Source organism: Corvus moneduloides, chromosome Z (genome assembly GCF_009650955.1).
Source record: "Corvus moneduloides isolate bCorMon1 chromosome Z, bCorMon1.pri, whole genome shotgun sequence".
In the NCBI taxonomy this organism is placed as follows: domain Eukaryota; kingdom Metazoa; phylum Chordata; class Aves; order Passeriformes; family Corvidae; genus Corvus; species Corvus moneduloides.
In genome coordinates this window covers 13,285,773-13,306,062 of record NC_045511.1, presented here as the reverse complement: position 1 = coordinate 13,306,062, position 20,290 = coordinate 13,285,773, and the positions used below count along the sequence as shown (strand labels likewise).

The following is a 20,290-nucleotide window of genomic DNA, read 5'->3' as shown; positions in this document are numbered from 1 at the left end:
AAAGGAAAAAAAGAAATCTTTCCAGTGATTGTGTTTGCTTTTAAAGGTAATCTGAAAACTCCTGTTTTGATGCAATGGAATTGATCACAACCTGACCAAATCAGCTTTATCTCTAAAAATTTAAAGAACTTGAAACTTATTTTACATTTTTGTTGCTAATGTTTTTGTTTTGCAGTGAACTCTCATTGAGCCAGCAAAGTGCATTTCTGAAAGAAAAGACTCATATCTGTCTGCTAAAATTTTTTATACATAATTTTGGTTTTTAATACTATACATGAAGTTTGAAGTTTCTGTTTGCTCATAAGCAAATCTATTCCTGCTTAAGAAACAAATAGGATTTGCTGCACTTATTTATTTTTTTCTTAGGATTTATTTAAAATAAAATTAATGGAGCTGTTTTTAACTCACACACATCAGTTCTGAGAAGCTTTTCAAACAGTTAAAGTTTGTTTCAGAGTTCAACAGTGCATGTTTTTTAGCCCATTATCTAGCATGCACTTGCTTTAAAGAATGAAGATAGATTTATGATTAATTAGAAAGAGCAGAGTGGAAGAAAAGGTTGGTAGGTATTCCATACACAGAACTCTGTGTGATTGGTGTCTGTGAAGAGCTCATTAATTGTCAGTGTAGACTGTGTGAGGATGGATTAGTGGTCTTAATTCAGATCAGGACAAGTACGAGAAGAATTGCAGTGCGGAAAAATATTTGAAATTTTGCTATTAGATAGGTCACGCATGATTAGTTATAAATGATGAGATTTTATGTTTGGTTTGGAAGATATTAGCATTATCAGTAGTACATAATAGGAAAATAAACAACTTTTTCATATGAGCATTAAAATGAAAAAATAGGTTTGTTTTTTTTTTTAACAGAGGAAGTCTATTTAGAAGGCTAAACATATTTCTATATTGATTTTTTATTAGGTTTTATACCAAAGAAATTATTTATTGAAACTCTTAGTGGCTTGGTTAATTTGAATCTTGGAATAAATTGCTTTCCTGATGCATGGAAGAGCTTAACACTTCCAGATGTAAGTTAACCCCTATATTCTCTTCACCTGGAGTATTGGTTTGTGTAGAAGATGCAGCATTGTCCTTATTATGATAAAATGAAGATTATAATATTATAGGACAGGATCAGTTTTTCTTTAAAATTCTTCTGTTTCCCTAGAGAAGGATTATGGAAGTCACTGTACCAGAAATTTTGTCAGGAGTGTATTTAATTAGAATTTTCAAATTATATCAGTTCTTAAGACATCGTCCAAGGTTTTCAGATTTAGGAACACAAAAACTTAGAATTTAGTCTTTCCAGATCTTCCATACTGAGTCAATTTTTCTGTCAGATGTTGCTGGTAAGCCTATGGAGTGGAAATCTTTACTTGTTTCAGCTAGTTTTGATAACTATTTCTGACAGTAAACTGTGATTCACATTAAAATTTTAATTGGATTCCACATCATTTCACAGCATTATTCATATATTCTTCACACAGATGAACTGCATGAGTAAAACATTTCACAGTTAAAGTTTAAAGTTGTGTAGTTCCAGTGAGTTTAGTGAAAACTAGTCCCATCTGTCATCTTGACTATATAAAAACCTAATCTTAGTACAATAAATTAATTATACAAGGAAAGCTATCCATCAAATATTGTCTACTAATAGACCAAATGTGCATGTATCTCATGTTCTGTATTCTTTGAGAACTTTTAGTGCTTATAAATCCTAACTTTATTTTAATAATAGAATTTTCTTTCCTTAACCATTTTTGAATTAGACTTTGAAATTTATTGTGGAAGCACAAGCTTACTTACAAAAGGGAACTCACAAAGCATAAGCTAAGGTATATATTTATTTTGCACAAGATATTCTGAGCTGAACTCACCATTTCATCACTGTGTGACTTAATAGAATCTCAAACAAATTTTCAATAAATAATAATCAGTGCTGTTCTGGCCAATGTTAGGACAGATGTTATCCACAATGTCACCAAATTGTCTCACTCTGTGCTGCCCCAGGCCCTTCTTCTTGTGAACACATTGCTTCCTCTCGGACTGCAGTCTGGAGCAACCCAGACACTTCCCTTGACAGAGAGATCTGGGTGTGAGGCAGAAGGCCATGCAGACATGACACAGGGCAGTATTGACCTTGGCTGATTTGGTTCCCCCTCTCAGACACAGCCTCTGCATGCGTTCTCCTCTGCTGCATACATGCAACAACTTCATTGGTGCAAAGACATACACAGCAAGCTGCAAAGCAGCTTTTCTAGCATGGCTTTTTTCCAACTATAAATAATGCTGGAGCAGAGAAAAGCTGCTTGGTGGACACCTGTAAGAGTAACAGGGCCAGGGCACAGGACCAAGGATTTTGTGCTCATGCTGCTGAATTGTCGGTTCAGTTCTTGGTACTCTCACAAAACAGAGCATGGTTCAGGGGTTATCATGTTCTAAGGAATGATATCTCATAGGCAGTTTAGATATAGATGCCTGTTTAGAGTATTTATTTAGAGAATACCAACTGCACATGACAGTTGACACACAGTGGCCCATGCCCTATTTCGTTTAGCTATACATGCCCATTTTAGAAATATGAAATGGCACTGCAGAACCTTGTCTATCCTATCCAGGAAAAGACCTAAGGATACATAGCATATTGAAAGAGTGTGTTTATGCACATGTATTTGACAATATTTATTATTTTGGTTTTATAGTTCCAAAATTTGGCACGTGAATTCACAGTGAACTCAGAACTTACTGACTGGCGCAGATTCTTGCTGGCAGCAGCACAGCCTTGGCCAGTGCCTTCTGTGACACAACTCCTCAAAACACTGCATGGCTTCCAGTCTGTTGATGTCACCGGATCAGGCTTTGTTACAGAGGAGCACTATATGCAGGTTATAATCCTTTTATCTTTTCTAGCAAGTTTTTTTCTGGTAAATGATATGTTGTTTGGTTTATTCACTTTGAGAAACTCAGTCTGAATTTTAAATGCTTCGGGTTTGAGGGAGCTTTCTACTGAAAAGTGTTTTCAGGAAATTGATAGCCTAGTATGTGTCTTGTCCCCAGTTCCACAAATCAGGCTAAGTAAACTTACTTTTTACTTGATTTTCCTACTTTTCCCATAAATTAATCTCAAGTGAAAATCCCTTCTGTTTTAAAGAAACCATTCCATGTGCACTTTGATGACTATTAACTTACTTGACACTGAATAAGATCATTTGCTCCAAGCAAAAATAAGGATTTCAGTTTCATCTCATCAGCTGCATTTTAATTAAATATTTCTAGATTTTTTCCAATAATTAATTTTCTCAAGTTAAGATCATTCCTCAAACCTTGAATACATGGAAAATTATAAAATTCTTCGATCATTTCTCTGAAGACAACTTCTATTTGAATTGTCACATAGTTCTGCAAGATTTTTCAGGAAGGTAGTTTTGTAAAAGAGTATATTTACATTTACATAACAAATGTAAATGAATACATTTTTGTTCTTTAAGCAAGATTCTGCTCATTTTCACTTACTTTTACTTTGCATTTTTAATCATACTTAGAATGACTGCTGGTTCTCTCTCGTAGGCCATAATAGCTGTAAGTATCATATATATGCACATATAATTGTCTATAGATGCACATCTGTCATGGGTTAGCAAGCATAGTCCCGGAAGTGATGTTCTTGCAAAGGGGTGCTTACATCTTCCTCTGTGATCTGACAGAACCTATCAGCTGGCCAGTTTGAATATGGACAAGTTTTTTAGCCATTTATATTCTGACCGCCTCTGTGATCCACACTTAAGAATAGAGAAACCCCAGGCAGAGCTCTCGTTTCCAGTGCTGGGACAGGTGGCTGCAGGCCCCTGCTTGGGCCAGGCCAGGCCAGGCCATGGCCATCCTGGAGCCGATGGGCCCTGTTCCACCCGTGGAACCCCCCCACAGCCCTGCTGTGGGCAGCCGGAGCGGCTCAGCTCCCCCTCTCCAGTGAGGCCAAGATTCAGCTGAAGCTGCATCGCTGTCCAGCAGAGATCATGTGACCAACAGCGATAAGCGAAATTCCAGCTGCAAGGCCCAGGTGGGATTAACCCTTTTAGTGCTGTGAAGAGCTGAAAACCTGAGGGAGAAGAAAGAGGAGATGCTTAAAGCTGAAATTCTGTTGTAAAGCTATGATATATCAGAGTACCTGCTGTAATTTCATGAAGGCATGGGGGGTGGAGCGTTCAACTTGTACTTGTGAGCAAAAGCACCTGCACTGAGGTAGGCAGATACTGACACAGCTTAATTCAATGAGAAGTTTGAACAGGGAGAGATGGAAGCGATGAGGACTTTTGCTCCAAATGGAAAAGAAGACCTCAGTTCCTAGAGATGCTTCCAGAGATAGTCCTGGAGATGAAGATGAGGAGGACCCTTTGCTCCCAGGGAAGGAGAAGGGCCTCTATTCTTAGCAGTGAAATGCTCCCAGAGATGGGTGAAGAGAGCTTTCGTTTCTGAAGGGCTCAGCCTTAAAATTGTACCCCAGTAATTCAAGAGTGGACCCTCGAAAGCAGTTGTGGGAAAAGCTGCAAGTCGTGGGAAGGGACTCACATGCGAGCAGAGAACCAGCCTGGGTGGCTGGCTGATTGTGATAATGTTTTCATAGCATGGATAAGAGAGACTCCTCTTCCTAAATGGACTGAACAAGGTTATTATGGAAGTGGTAAACAGACTGAACATCTCAAGGGTTGTTTTTTTTCACATTGTCAGTGGGAGAAGGGAGGAAGGTGGGGGGAGGAGAAGAGTTCTGAAGGTGTAGTATTATTTTTTTTTTTTCTTTTTCCCTCTTTTAGGTCTGTTAATAAATTTCTTTTTTGTTCTTTCAAGTTTGGTGCCTGCTTTGCGTTTCTCCTAATTCTTATGTCACTGAAGGTAAATAGTAATGAGTATTTTGGACCAAACCACTGCGCTAAATTGGTGTTTCTGCCTGGTTACAAACTGAACCCACTACAACATATCTATGTGTGTATTCTACACAGTCTTGCCAGTTTCTAGATTTTTTTGGTGATACTAAATATAATTTTCAAACTGTTTTGAATAAATTTCATAGACACTCTATTGTAATTTTTTTCCAATCACCTAGTGTTGGTTTTTAAAAAAAATACTAAAGGCTGTGTTCATCTTGAGGCTTGTCATTTTCAGAACTTCTTTGGTTCATCTAAAACTCTAGCTGCACCTGCCAATCCCTGCCTACCACAGACTTTCCAAGAAACAACTCTGCAAAGCCAGAAAACCCACAAAAAGTGCAGATCTTTGTGCATTTATTTTTCTATTAAGTTTTACTGAAGTGTGAGAGCTTGCAAATAAACTAACCGTTACAAGACATACAGACCAGAAATGTTCTTTCTAGCACAGGATCCTATTTCAAATATAATAATAACCAAGCAATTAATTTCATTGCTTCAGTATTACAAGGTAGTAAACATGCAGTAAACAACTAATTTGTTTCTAGATCTATACTCCCTGTTGGTTCTTCCAAACTTCCATGGGAGTGTTAATTCTGAATCTACAGTCTCACTTTAAGACTGAGAAGAACTTTAAAAGTTCATGAACACACATATGAACACAGCTGAAGCTCCTTTTTCAGAATAGAACTGTATAGGTAGGCACATAAGATATGTGCTCTAGAGAACGTTTTGGCAATGTCCAGAGACTGTCCAAAGTGACTCAGTTCAACCACCTGCATTGCTCTGAAGAGTTTGGTCTGCAGCTGATTCATACTGCCTGTGTATCTGCTGTATGTGATGGCCTGCAGTTTGTGTTACTGATAGTATTGTGGTTTGGAACTCTTGCATATGCAGTTATGAGAAGAACAGGAACAGAAATTGTCACACTTAAGTTTAGCCCTCTAATTTCAAATTACTGGATTGATTAGGAAATCTGAATTGGTTTTATTGCAATCTTTGTTGTATTCTTTTTGAGCAATTTATGGCAATTGTTTTGAGGTCCTACTGCCATTACAAGAATAATGACAAGGAATGTTCACTGAGAATAGCAGGAATAACCTTCCACTGGGAATTTGAGCTGCTTCAGCTGTCCTCTCTCTCTGCACCTATACTTGCATAGAAACTCCATATCATATTCAGCTTCTTTGGCAGCATAGACTTAAAACTACGTAGTCAATTTTCACTTTTTTTCAAAATTATATATTCACTTGTATCCTACTTGATTTTCAGTAATTTCTCAAGTATCCATTATGATGTATAAACAGCAGCTTAATTATTCTCATGTCATTGTATATTAATAACAAATTCAATTTGATTAAGTCCAGAAATTAGGCTCTCTGTTGAACAGTGAGAGTATAAAGACCACCTTGTTTCAATGTGTGAAAATAAACAAACTTCTTTTTATTTATTTATTTTTTTAAATCAGGCTGGCTTATGGTTTAATGGAAATGAAGATCTAAGCATAACAGAAAGTTGCAAGGAACCTGTGCCTTTAGATAGGCTGAAATACCTCAAAAAGGTAACTGAAAACATAGGTGTTTTGAAAAGATAACTATTCAAACATGAGAGGTCTCATTTCAGAGGTTTTTGGGTCTCTGTTTTTCAGTAAGTGCTGCATATTTTGATTTTTTTTTCGATTTTTTTTTCAGGTTAAGTGGTGCTTCAGGATAATGTAGGAAGGAATCCAAGAATCATCCTTGAGTATTCTAAATCATAGTCTGCTCAGAAAGACTTAATTATTCCTCTTTTTATTTGAATGACATTAATTTTGCTGCAAAACAACTAGCTTTGTTAAGAATGGGAGGCAAATGATCACTGCATCTGAGCTCATAGAATTTTCCATGAAAGAGGGGACTAATAATAATCTGAATACAAAAAATGCTTTCAGCGTATTTGTCATGATACAAGGCTTTATTGATTTCTCCCTTTTCTGTGAAATTCAATTTCTGTTTCCTTGAATTACTTAACACATATTTATGATTTATCACAGCCTTGATTTGTAGAGCCTCAACATGTTTTTAAGTATAGCTGGCTCTTATTAGCAGTAATTACTGTATTTCATCCTTTTCCCTACAGTCCTTGATTTGCATTTTGCTTAATTCCACTTATAGAAATTAATTAGTGTATTTTTGCCCTTTATAGCTTTTCTTCAGTTTATTTGCGGATACCAGAAAAGACCCTGCTCTGCTGAACTATACTGAGATGCTGCTTTATTTTGCCTCCCACTCTGATCCAGTTGAAGGTGTATACAGAGCATTTAGCATTGCTACTGGAACATATATTTGCAGAAAAAAAGAAGCTTCCCTTCCATGTGCGGTAAAATATTACAGAAAAATACTAGAGAATAATAGTAGTGCTGCCAAATTATAAATGAACTAAGTTTCTCTATATTTGCTTATCCTGAGTATCTCTAGTCCTTACAAGTAATCTCACTGAATTCATGGGAACATTGCATTGGTAATAATACTCAGAAGGACTCTTTCAAAAGTCTGGAAATTTGCTTGCCAAATAATAATGAAAGTTTAAGATACTTACTGGTGACTACTTCTTGTACTTACGAATGGAAGTAATTCTTTTGCTTAATCTTAGGCCAGCTGTCATTCCCTGTAGTGTGACTTACAGTAATATTATCTCAAGATACAAAACCTGATATTATTGGTGGTCTTACTTTATTTTCCACTGTGTTACCCACTAATTGGGATACTCAGACACATCTTTGTTGTGTTATTTCCAAGTATTTAGGTTTATCCATAAACCAGAAGGATTAATAATAGTTTTATACAAAATAATTTTTAAATTATTTTTTCAAACATGATGAATGTATTGTCACATCAAATTAAACTTGTCTTTTGAACATTATGAGTATTTCTGGAGTCTGTTGTTATTGTTAAAGTCTTAAAACTGCAATTAGTCCAATGCATGCATCAATTACTTAGTATTGAAGTAAAAGTCATTTTTTGAGACTTAAATTATTTACCTGTACACACCTTGTAAAGAGGTTGCTGCTCCAGATTATAAAATGATTCATTGCCCTCTCGCAACCACAGTGACTAGCATTTGCCCAGAACTTAAAGTATGGTTCGGATCTCTAGAAACAGTACAGAAAAGGCATTATTTTACTACACAGGATAATCATATACATCTGCAAAATAGCATTTTATCATTTCAAATGACAGAAGTTATTATACTTCTCTGTCTTTTATTTGGCACAACAGAGTTTTTGTACACTGAAGAGACTGAATAAGACAAATTCCTTTCCACATTTTCTAGGAAGGAGAGCACAGAATGCTCCCAATTAGATATTGTGGACCAGTGCCTAATTTCCCATATTTCAGTGGAAAGTTCTAACTTCCATCTCACTGGATATAAAGCTACACCTGTTCTCCTTTTTTTCACTTTCTGCTTGGTTTAATCTGTTTTGTTGGAAGTTTTGTAATATATAAGTAATAGCACTGTCATTATCATCTGTGTGTCAACAACTTCTTAAGGCTGTGAGTCTCGAATGATGGGGAGCATTTGCCTTCAGCCAGAATTAACTGCATCTCTGAGAAGAAAGAGATGTCCCATCTAACCTGAGAATTTCCTCATGCCTTCTTTCTCACTGGAGGCGTTGGCTCTGTGAATCTGTGCTATGTCTGATACATGTCCCACAGTGTATTAAACAGATAGATTGTGTGCCTAATTCACCTTGGAGTGTCCCCTCGGAAACCGAGGAATATCCAAGAAGTAGATGTTAAATTAATCTTGCTTATGTGGATTCTCTTTGGCTTTATAGTTGTCTAAGCTGGTGCTCAGAATGACAGGACTGATAGAACATAATTTTAATATTTTCTTTTTTCTTCTGCCTTGTGTTCCTTGCCTATGCACCTAAACAATAATGTTGAATACAGACAAAAGACAAGAAAAGAAATCCCATTCCACTGAAGTGAATGAGTTTCTCTATAGGCTTTAGTAGAGCCAGCATTTCATTAAGGGGGCAAAAACTAAACTGTGCATTGATATCATGTCATGTTTGAGCCAAGCTCCATCAAATACACAGAGTCCTGAAGGCATCCAAAGTGGTTTTCAGGATCAAATTAAGAACCCAAACCGTTGTTTCTCTGTGGCTGTTTACATGTGAACTAAATATTCTCACTCCAGGTACTGGAAATTTAGTAAATGTTGTCAGTGGAACATTCATCTGTGAAATATAAAGAGCTATCCAGCTCATCTCTAAGAAGTTTTACATCCTAAGTAGCTGGCTCATACATAGGCACTTAACAGAACTGCACCTAATTTGTCTCTTCTCTTTTTTTTGTTCTGTGCTTATAATTGTAACCACTTCTCATTGGTATCTGTCTACAGAAATACATCTGAAGCCTTCATGTTGTTAAGAGAAGCTCAGACACATTCTTGAGACTTCTTTTGCTCACTTTGTTCTAAGTCTAAAAAATGTTGTTATCGCTTGTGTAGGTCTCACAGTTCAGTGTAAACAATGCTGTGAGAGACAGAGCAACTTCAGTGCTGACTACTGTGTATTAAAAAGACTGTATGAATGACTCTGGTCCTCCTGTGCTCAAAATAAAATACATTAAGGCCCAAGGCACATAGCACAGGTGTGACTGAACCTCAGCAGTCTCTCCCTCCTGATGGGGAAAGAAATGGTTTGTTCAATTAAATGCAATTTCCTGTTGTTACTGGCTAGTCTACACGGTGGCATAACCTAGTCAAAGCATTGCTCACCTTCGTGAGGTCCTTTCTCATCTTTGTGCTCACAAATCTCTACAGCAGGTTTTTTGTTTAGTTTTTGGGTTTTTTTCTCTTTGAGCTCTAATATCACCACAAAATTACCTAATTGCTTGCTTAAAGTAAACTTAATTTTTCTGCATAAACTAGAAAATATATGTTTCTGTGGAGAGATGGTTAACTGTTGGCCAAAGCACAGTTCTTGTAGTGACTCCTTAATTTGGACTAGAAAATTCATACTGTTTTTTTCATGATAACATCCAGAATTACCCAGTTTGCTCCTTAAATAAACACAAAGTTTTTGGTATTGTAGTTTTAACTATTAAATATTTTTATGTTTTGTTGCTCTGAGAAATACTAGTTTTTCTGTGCAATGTTGGCCACATTTCCTGGAAAAAGCTGTTTATTAAATTTCTGGTAATGCCACTATTATGGATATTTCTGGACTCTCAGGATCTATTCCTCTATCCTACAGTGTAGTAGATAGTTTTGTGTGAGTTGATGATTTTTGTTTTGTAAGAACTGAAGTCTGGAAGTGTAATCCACTGGTTCTCATGAGTGTTTAACCTAAACAGATCATCTACTGACAGACTGTTTATTCCCAAGCATGATACCTGTGCTTAATTTTTTAGGATTCTTCAAGCCCCAACATACTGTCAAATGACAAGACTTTAATAGAAGATGAAAAAGAAGTCTTGAATTACACAGCTGAAGAAATTATTTCAGTGACATCTCTACTCAAAATGTTTCATACTGGAGGAAGTAAAGATGAAAATAATCATAGATTTAGCCCTCTAGAGAAGGCAGACAGCTATGATAAGGTAGGAAGAGTGATTCAAGAAAGGTTTTGTAGCTTGCATCATATGTTAAAAAAATATTTTGTAATATTTGCTTTTCCACAATTCTTTTAAACAACAAATTGACCACGTATTATTTTTACTTAAAGCATTTCATCAAGATGTACCAAGAATTAGGTGCTGAAGATCTGACACCCATTGCAGTTGAACTCCTTTTGAAGCACCCTTTCATGGAAAATTTGATCAACACATGCCAAGAATACAAACTTCCTGTAAGTATTGCTTTCTGGGACCAAAGACTTTGTAAGCACACATGCTTAAATTTGCATTATCCCAGAAATGTACATGTAATTAATACAGGTACTGCCAATTTGCCATATAGATCAGCTATACAGCCCAGCAGCTGTAGGGTAGATCAGATGTTTTGTGTCCCATGAAAATTCCATCCATCAAAGACTGTGCTGCATTCTGACCTGTTCTTTGTACAAGTCTTGCTGGCCTGGAGCTGCCTACAGGTTTTCCACTTGCTTTGTCCAATGAGGATTTGCCTGTCTCCCCATCCGTAGAAAGGAGTCTGGTTGAATTATCCTCCCAACAGGATCGTATTGCAGGACACTGTAGGATATGCGGTAGATCCTGTTCCATCCTAGGCCAACCAGGCAGCAGAAAAGGGCATGCAGAGGTAGTACAGGTCCAAGTATTCTTCCCTGTCATTCTCTAGAGCTTCCCTGCTGCCCACACTTATCTTTAAACATGCTTTAAAACAGTTGCACAAAAGGCAGATTTGGGCCAGAGAATCACCCTATTTAAGATAACAAGCTATGGCAAACGTACTCAATATACATGGTGTAAGAAACTAGCATGAGAAGATCAGAGGATTCTTGCATGTGCATGTCCCACATCAGATATAAAGTCTTCATAGATTTTAGATGATCACCACCATAGTGTCCCGCAAAATGTAAATCTGAGTGAGATACATGATACTTCAGGAGTAACTTGCTATTTCTTAATTATATTCCTCACTTGTAGGATGTGAATTGCCCAGCATTTACTACATCACTCATAAGCTTTGTTAGTAAAAGATAAAAGAATAAAAGAATGTATTTAGTCAGTAAAATGAGGGTTAAAAATTCATTTGCTACAGTAGAAAGTTATAGAAAATGTAAGACAAAGACAATACAATCGAAGATTATAACTACAAATGGGTATCCATCCTGCCTATGTTGATGTCTCAGCCAATTTGGGAAGACAGATGCCATGTAATGTTAGGTCATTCCTCTCTTCCCTTCTGCATTCTTTCTTCCTGACTCCTTTTATTTAATTGAATACTGAATTTTCTGATTTGATTTTTTTCCAACCTCACTGAACTTCTTGTAGACCAAAGTGTTTTTTAAACCAGCTCTCTAGATGTGTTCCACATCAAGAACTGTTGTTTACACAAACCCTCACTGACTTCATAACATTTAACATGATGCAACCCCTTCATGAAGAACAAACGTGATGAAACCTAAATTAAAGCTTGATTAGGGTGTAATCAGAGTAAAGCCATATCTACATGCTTGGCAATTTACAGGGACTCTGTTAAAACTTTTTCGCACTGGCCAATAGCTGAAAATCAAACTCACAATGTCTATTCTTTATTAAAATTTCTAATCTTCCTTTACCATTTCTAGGAGGAACTTTGTTACATAGCTTAAAGAGTAGACTGTAGTACATGTTTAAATTTGATTACTACCATCAATCACCTATGTTATTTCTGGCTGGTAGGAGATATTCAGGGCAGTACAGTTATAAAAATTGTCAGCCTATGAGAAAACCTGTAGGATAGTGTATATGAATCTTGGCAGTAACTGAGGGTTTCAGTGCACAAGTTTCTATCCCAGAGGAGTTTCCCCATCTTATTTATATATAGGTATCATTCCACTTAAATAAGACATCTTTCCACTTATTTGGCAGGTTCCATTGATGCCTGTATCTCCTGACTCAACAGTTAGATGATACAGAGCTTCACTTCTCATTTGCAATACTTAACATTTCCTCTTGAAAAGGCTTATACTGACTGTATCTCAAATACAGTACTCTATGGTTTCTGTATTTAACCCGGAATATTTCATTCCTTGACCGTACTGTTAAATACAGACTTTTGTTTTATGCATGAAATCAACACTCAGGTTTATAAAAAAAGTGTTATATTCTCCAGCAAACAGGCATAGAGACCAAGGGGCCATTCGTTTGAGTAGGTTACAATTCTGGTCTAAAGCATACAGACTCCAGGATGATTTTTCCTGTATCAATTCCATATTTGGGGAACAGGTGAACTTTTTTCTTTCCAAGACAGTATTTTTAGCATCAATTATTTTTGCAGAAATTCTCCTCAGAGATGTCTATAAAAATGAAAGTCAACCAAAGTGCTGTTATTTTGAGATCTTTTACAAGATAAATATAGCAAGTTAGGGTGTGGTTTCTAAAAGTTACAATGTTTCTACTAATGCAGTCATAAACAGCAGAAAGTAAAATGTTTTGCTGAAAACTATAAAGGGAATATCTAGCTTACAAATTTTTAAATTTGAGTTAGGATACCTGATTCTTTTGAATCTTGATGACCTGTTCAATTTCAACCATTATTATCTGTCATATCTCAAAAAATATTTTTTCCGTGTGAGAGATGTTGTCTTTTGCAGGGATTTTGTTTTCTCTGCCAGGGGGCTGGCAACATAATACATGATGATGATCTTTCTGTCAGCCTTAGTAAAAATTTCTAGAAATAAATAAGCCCAGGAATTCTATTACTTTTTCATCTTGTCTTTTCTGTTCTGATTACAAAGTTTTCTGGTCCTATCTGGAACTTTCAAGTGTTTACCATTATCAACACATTTTTTTCATTTATCAGATGAAATTTATTCCTTGAGAATAGGCAGCTGACACATAAACGTATGTTTATGAAGGCATTTCATTACATGCTCAATTAAATTTTCTTTAAATAAATTTAATAAAAAATGAGAGAAGATTTTTATTAGATCAGCTGATTCAGATGGGAAAAGGAAGCAATCTGCTTTTTCTGCTGCATGTGTTTGTCTATTTGGTTTGGTCAATTAAGGGGTTGTCTACAGGGCTCATTATTTACTGTCACAGATATGGTAATACAGAAACAACCATATATTTTAGTAATTCTACATTTTGATAGTGATTAATTTAAAGGAAAAGTTAGGGATATATTCTGCTTCTATATTTCTTAATGCAGTATTTTTTAATTTGGGTGGACTACATTCTTATAATTACTGAAGATAAGGTAGTTTGATAATTCAGTTTGTTTATATCAAAAATATTATGCATTGGATAAATTGTGTTACATTTCTTATTCTGCTTTCAAATCCTGAATAGCCCTTTTTAAAAAGCTCTGGTTTTGGAGATAGGGATGTCACATCACATTTCTATGTGTTTCTGTTTTGAATACATTTAGCACAGGCCCTTGCATTATGCTTGTTCTTTCTAAATTAATTGTCATAGTCATATGGTTATTGCTGTTACTGTTGGTCATTTTGTTAATCATTTCAGTAATATAATTCAGATATTCTTTCAGAGAGCAGTTCCATTGAAGCAGGATTGCTGTTAATGTATAGTTAACATGTCTTTATCAAATAACACTTATTAGTATGTTGAAGAATAATTACAAAACCTGTTTATACCCACAGCAGCCATTTAATATTACACAATTCAATGAATATTCAGAACTCCATGTATCATTTCACAAAGTGAAAGTGCTTCTTGTCATAGGGAGAGTTCATGCAGATTATACTAAATGCAAATTATGAACTGGACCATGTATCAATGCTTTGACATAAAAAGAGGACTGCTGTATCACTGTCTAGTCATAACCTGTAATTGTAATACTTGTGAAACCCAAGAAGCTTTTTTCATGTGGTGTTTTAAATGTCCCAGTGTGGAAGAAAAGGAAAATCTAACTCAGTGTTTAAATACCTCATTAAAAAAAGAGACCTATGTTATGCTTCTCTTGAGCATGTATCCCATCCCTAAATAGTCTTAGAAAATTTAATGGTACAGAAAAGATGTTGTTTCTTATATTAAAGAAATATAAATTATATGTGTTCATGTTAAAAAAAAGTAAGTTTCCTTCATTAAAGACAGACATAGTAAATCTGTTTATAGTAAATAGTAAAATCGTATAAAATCTCTCTATCTCCTGGTTTTTGACAGTATTTAGTATAACATTTGATAACATTTATTTTTGTCAAACCAGGATTGAAACTACTTTTTCTGACTCAATTTGCTGAAAAAGGCCTTCTTATAGTGAAGTATTTCCTTGAGTCAAAGATAAATATTAGTGAAACCTTCTAAAACTAGGGACTGGTAAAATTTTCTTTTAGCATAGTTTTGTATTCACTGAAATGCTTCTGATATTTTGCAAGTTTGTAAGGCATCATTACATTCAGGCAGCTCCTGCTTTTGAAAAAAGGCTGTATCTTCAAAATATGCACAAAATATATATATAGGACAATATGTATATAAAACTACTATATATATATAAAAAGTCTGACTGTTATTTATTCTCCAAAAGGAAAAAAAAGCATATTCTGACAATATCAGAAAATGCTAGAAAGTTAAATATTTATCTTTATATTGAACACTCAGCATGTTATTTTTTTAAACCAGACATTCCTTTTTCATCCTACTTACACATCCTACAATGGATAGTATTGCTGAAATGGGAAATGGGAAAGATTCTGCTAATACAAAATTATTGAAAATTAACAATTCAGATAATATGTTACAAAGAACTAAGCAGAAAATTAATCTGTTATGGGTATATATTATTCCAAGTGTTAGTTACTTATTTTCTTTTATATCTATTTCCTGGAACTGTTAAAGTTCAGTCTGAAATATGACATATTTTTAAAAGAACCCTTAATTGAAGAATTTGCCTTTGTATGTTCTGAATAACATTTACTGGTTTAAACAACAGTCTTCATACCTCTCTTTACCAATAATTTTAAGCTGATGTTTAAGATCTCTGTTTAAGAGTTGCATTTTAACACAGTGTCGTTTTGTAAAACCTCCAAAAGCAATGAATTCCTGTGGATAACATGAAAATATCATCTCAGTGATATTACAGCACCTCAGCTGAATGAGTTCTAGTGCCCTGCTGGAAGACATTATCTGTAATGTGGGGAATGTGTAATTTACCTCCACCAAAGCTAGTTTTTCACCATAATCTAGTCACTGGAAAGCTCACCCCATGGATAGACAGGTGTTACTACCGCAAGTTTTAAGGTGTCATTACTGCAGTTTTCAGGCTACAACATGAAATGATCTTTTAAAATTTCTTTTTTTCCTTTTCATAGGATATTACAGTCTTTCTCCAAAGATTCAAAGCACAATCAACTGATGGGGAAAAAAACACATATGAAGACATCAATGTATGAAATGTTGTTCATGAACATTAAGAAATCTTTTTTCTCAAAGTCTGTAAGAAGTGTCTTACAAGTCCAGTCCTCTCTTCCATGAGAAAAGGTTTTTTGTTTATTGTTGCAAGAGCAAAATCCCATTACAACTACACATTTTCTGTTACTTTAAATAAAAAAAAAACCAACAAAACCACCAACAGGGAAAGTTATGGTTTGCTCATCTTAAACAGTCTGATGATATTTTTAAATAAAATTAAACCAGTTTCTGAACTTTATTAGAGATGGTAGTGTGTTCATTAAGATTTGGTTTAAGAAAAGAATGTGTCCAATTCTTCCAAGTGCACTAAGATATCTATTCAGCTTTTGTTAGATAATTAATTAATTAATTTTTTAATTAATTAAATGCTGTAATCAGTTAATCTTTGAAAACATGTTGCAATTTGTAGCTAATAAAATAAATGAAAACAGTGTTTTCTCTAAGATCAGGATAAACGGGGCATCATGTACATGAAAACGGATTGTTTGTTGACAGTGGAGATGATTAATCTTTGCCATTCAACCTTTCTATTTCTACCCTTGCATTATATCTCAGCTCTACCACCTGCTAAAAACCTGCAGGCTCTCTCTCCCCTGCAGGTGTGGGTGTCACAGGTGCTGCTCCCTGGCCATGTCCCCTCCCAGCATGTGGCCCCAAGCAGGCCCTGACGTGAAGCAGCAGGGTAGGCAAGCAAGCACTGCAGTGTTTGTGGCTCCACTGCTGAATCTGAGCATCACATCATTGGCTGAAATTCACAGCGGGGTTCCGCACAAACCTTCTCAGTTATCCAACAAGAGTCCTTTTTTTATTCACTCGGTGCATTCAAGGGCACCATATACTCCAGATGCATGCTGTAGATTTTCATGTGTGATAGGTGCTTGTCTAAAAATACCTATGGCACACCATGACACCTAGAGACTGTTGATTTCTGAGGCAGATTAAGCAGAGTCCTGCTCAAATATTCTCCTTACTTACAGCTGAAGTGGTTGTTTCTTTTTCTATATGAAGTCTGAGTCTACTGGCTTTCATGGAAGTTGTTACTAGGATGTTTGTGTTTAAATGTAGTTTTATCCAATTTTTCCTTTCTCTTGTGTCTATTGATGGCTGCTATAAGTCAATAGGAACTATTTTTTTTATCAGCCTTTGTGACATACATTCCAGAACGCTTTTTGTAAATAATTCCCCTGGAATTAAAAATGGAGATGCCTAATAAATTCTCAGTTTTCAGTGGTATTCTGGTATTAGTCTGATCTACAGTGTCAAGTTCCCTGAAGACTAAATACAGGAAAACTGGTAACTATGATTATCTGAACTCAGTATAGTCTATTTGTAGTCTGTCAGCTGCCCAAGATATTAGCATACCTTCAGCATTCTACCCTGCCTTAGTAGCTCATATCTAAACACTGCTCCTTCATTCTGGAGTATATTTTTTCTGCATTCAGCATTACCCTCATAAAAATTGCACAAAATGTTTAAAGGTTCTTTTCCCTGGTTTGATTCAGCAAAGTATTCAAACATATGATGCTATTTAAGAATACAAATAATCCCATCAAAGTCATATAACCCCTAGGGAACCACAAACCTTTACCCTTTGCTGAGAATGCTATCTGCACAGAATATTTTTTATATTTTAATGTATCTTTACTACTTTCTAGCCAAGTATGCATGACACAGTATAGTACCCACATAACATTTGATGATGTTCCCTACAAGGTTTCTAGATTACCTTCTTGAGGTATAAAACAATTCTGTATCAAAAAAACAATAGCAGCATACAAAAACAGAGGAACTCGCATAGTTACAGTTAGACAACAACTAACAAACCAGATAAAAAATTTATCTGGCAGTAAATATTTTTTCAGATTTTTAGAACCTGATGTCAATAATGGCAGGTTTATTTCTTTGTTGATTAAAGACAGTCACATTTTGAAAGGAGAGTCTAGGGGTAGCAGATCAAAGCATCTATATGTGATACATGAATCTCAGAATAGAACCCAGTCAGCTTATCACTTCAGGCAAAAAATGGTATGTCTCTTCACTCTACATAGTTTGTGCTAACCACACCAGCACAGAAACAGATGTAACTTTGTTGTGCCCCCGCAAGCCATGGTAAAACCTCAACATCCTCATTCTGCTTGTGACAACAGACTTTATGATATGCATACAAATTAATCTGCTTTGTTACCAGAATCATTTCTTTACATAACATGTACAATTTCGTTAGTTTCATCCCCAATATGTTTTAAACATCACATGTATATATTCATACAAGAATTTGGCTTTTTACTTTCCATATTAAAATATTACATGGATAGAAAAGAATTGCAATCTATTTCTCTGCCTTTTGCATGTTTCATAATCTTTAAATTGTTTCTTTTGTTACACTTTTAGTTTCTTATTTAAAAACAGCTTTAATTAGTAAGTGTTTAATTCTGACTTAGCATACTGGAGATCTCCATGAGAAAATAAAAAAGGTATTATTTTCAAAAAGCCTTCCCTACAGTTCATAAACCCAAGTGAAGGAAGAAGAAGCTTCAGCTACTGGAAATGATAAATTGCTATTTAAGTAACATTCTTCAAGTATTACACCTTTCTCATACACTGTTTATATATTTTACCTGTGGCTTAGAATGGGACATAAAATCATTACTGATAAAGTTTGAAATTAAGTGCAGATTGCAGAACAGTGTCAAAGAGTAGAAAGTGAAGTGGGTTGTATGAAGTGTCAAGCTTCATGCAGTGAGCACGTACTCCTCCATGGGAAAGTAAAGGTATAATGTACAAAGCAAAGAATGTGCACCCTGACAATTGCAATGTATTTTTTCAACAGTTACTACTTGATTATAGCTGAGTATCTCAAGAGTTATTCAAGAGATTTTGAGTTCCCAGCCCAGCTGTGACCCAGATAGGAAAGAGGTCCTTGTTTTTATGAAGGGGGAATGGTGAGTAGTTTTGCATTCAGATGTAGGAGGAGAGTTACAGTTATATCATGTTCAGCTTTTATAGCTACACTTCAAGCAGGATATTTGAAACTAAAACGTATTCAGAGAATAATGTCAAGAATGATAGGAAATCATGTTTTGTATAAGAAAGTGTGAGGAACTTGGTCTCTTTACTTCACTAAGGGAAAATTTAATGGCATTTCAAATATCATTTCTACAAGAACCCATCTTCATTCTGGTAGACACCATCTAGATTCAATGGCTGGAACCCTTGGCTTCAAAATAAAATGCAGATTTTTAATAGGGAAGTAGACGAAATGTTGAAGCAACTAGCTAAATATGCCAATTTCCTCAACACAGTGTTGTAAAATCAAGATGAGTAATTCTTTTAGACACAGTTTGTGACAGGAACTAAAAGAAGAATAACTGCCCATTTGATATTAACATATGGAGTTAAAAACTAAACCTGAAAGACTAATCTGGCTTTCAGTTAATTGTATGCAACATGCTCAATCCTGTTTTCACAGCCTGCTATCTTTTAATGTTTTATTTACTCCTTAACTTGACTTATGTCAGATATTCTTGTCTATGCTGCATAGAAAATGCCTTGCACGCTTTAGAAAAGATGCAGCGAAGCTTATCTTACCAATACTCTCATAATAATTAAAATTAATTGTATTTCATCCCTGCAAAAATCTTCTTTCAAAAAAACCTACAAACCAAAAGTTACTGCTGAATTAGGATGTTTTATATACTTTTATTAATTTGTATACAATCTCCCTGCATAAATCAATCTCAACATTTCATTCTCTGTAGAATTCAGGCGCCATTATTAGTCTGTTTCAGGGCTATGATCCATTCTTTTACAGAGATACAGGAAGTAGAATACTTCCAGATTCTTTCCTCAGAAAGCAAACTCTGGTACAGGAAGATTCAAAATTCTGCAAGTAACCAGAACACTTTTATTTTGCTTGAAAATGGCTGAGTGTTGTCACATTGTCACCATAATAGCAAGAAAAGTTTCTCAATCTGCTGTGTGGTCCTTACCTCAAAATTTCCACTGAGCATGAGGTTCAGACATGCTTTCTTTTTTTATTCTTCATAAGTGAAGCCAGCTGTTTTGTTGAAAGCCTCTTAGCTCTGCTGAAATTTCTAAGTGTGTGAAGACAGCTTAAGAGAAGCTCTCCAAACCATTGAAAGAACAGAGTGATAAATGCAATCTGAAAATCAAGCGCACTACACAAACTTCTTTGCAATGTTATAGTTATGAAATCAAAGAAACATTAATCAGAAAATTTCAAAAGTTGTAGTATTGTTCAGATTATCAGTAAAAATTACCTAGGTTGATACTGCTTTTATTATCTTTAAAAGATTCTATAACAACTATGCTTATTTGTAAGTAG

General features: G+C 35.3%; 1 protein-coding gene across 4 annotated transcripts in view; it reads left to right on the top strand.

The window, feature by feature from the left end:
* The window catches only part of SPEF2 (sperm flagellar 2), an 82,589-nt gene extending 65,411 nt beyond the window's left edge, over positions 1–17,178 (top strand). For 2 of the 4 annotated variants that reach the window (XM_032096703.1, XM_032096705.1), the window contains 8 exons: positions 924–1,030; positions 2,705–2,887; positions 4,845–4,889; positions 6,390–6,482; positions 7,106–7,279; positions 10,321–10,509; positions 10,635–10,757; positions 15,846–17,178. In XM_032096703.1, coding sequence (XP_031952594.1) covers positions 924–1,030; positions 2,705–2,887; positions 4,845–4,889; positions 6,390–6,482; positions 7,106–7,279; positions 10,321–10,509; positions 10,635–10,757; positions 15,846–15,926 — 995 coding nt within the window. In that variant the 3' untranslated portion in view covers positions 15,927–17,178. Of the gene's footprint in view, positions 1–923; positions 1,031–2,704; positions 2,888–4,844; positions 4,890–6,389; positions 6,483–7,105; positions 7,280–10,320; positions 10,510–10,634; positions 10,758–15,845 lie in introns of those variants that run through there. The other 2 variants (XM_032096702.1, XM_032096706.1) reach the window with 2 other exon arrangements.
* The last annotated feature ends 3,112 nt before the right edge of the window (positions 17,179–20,290 follow it).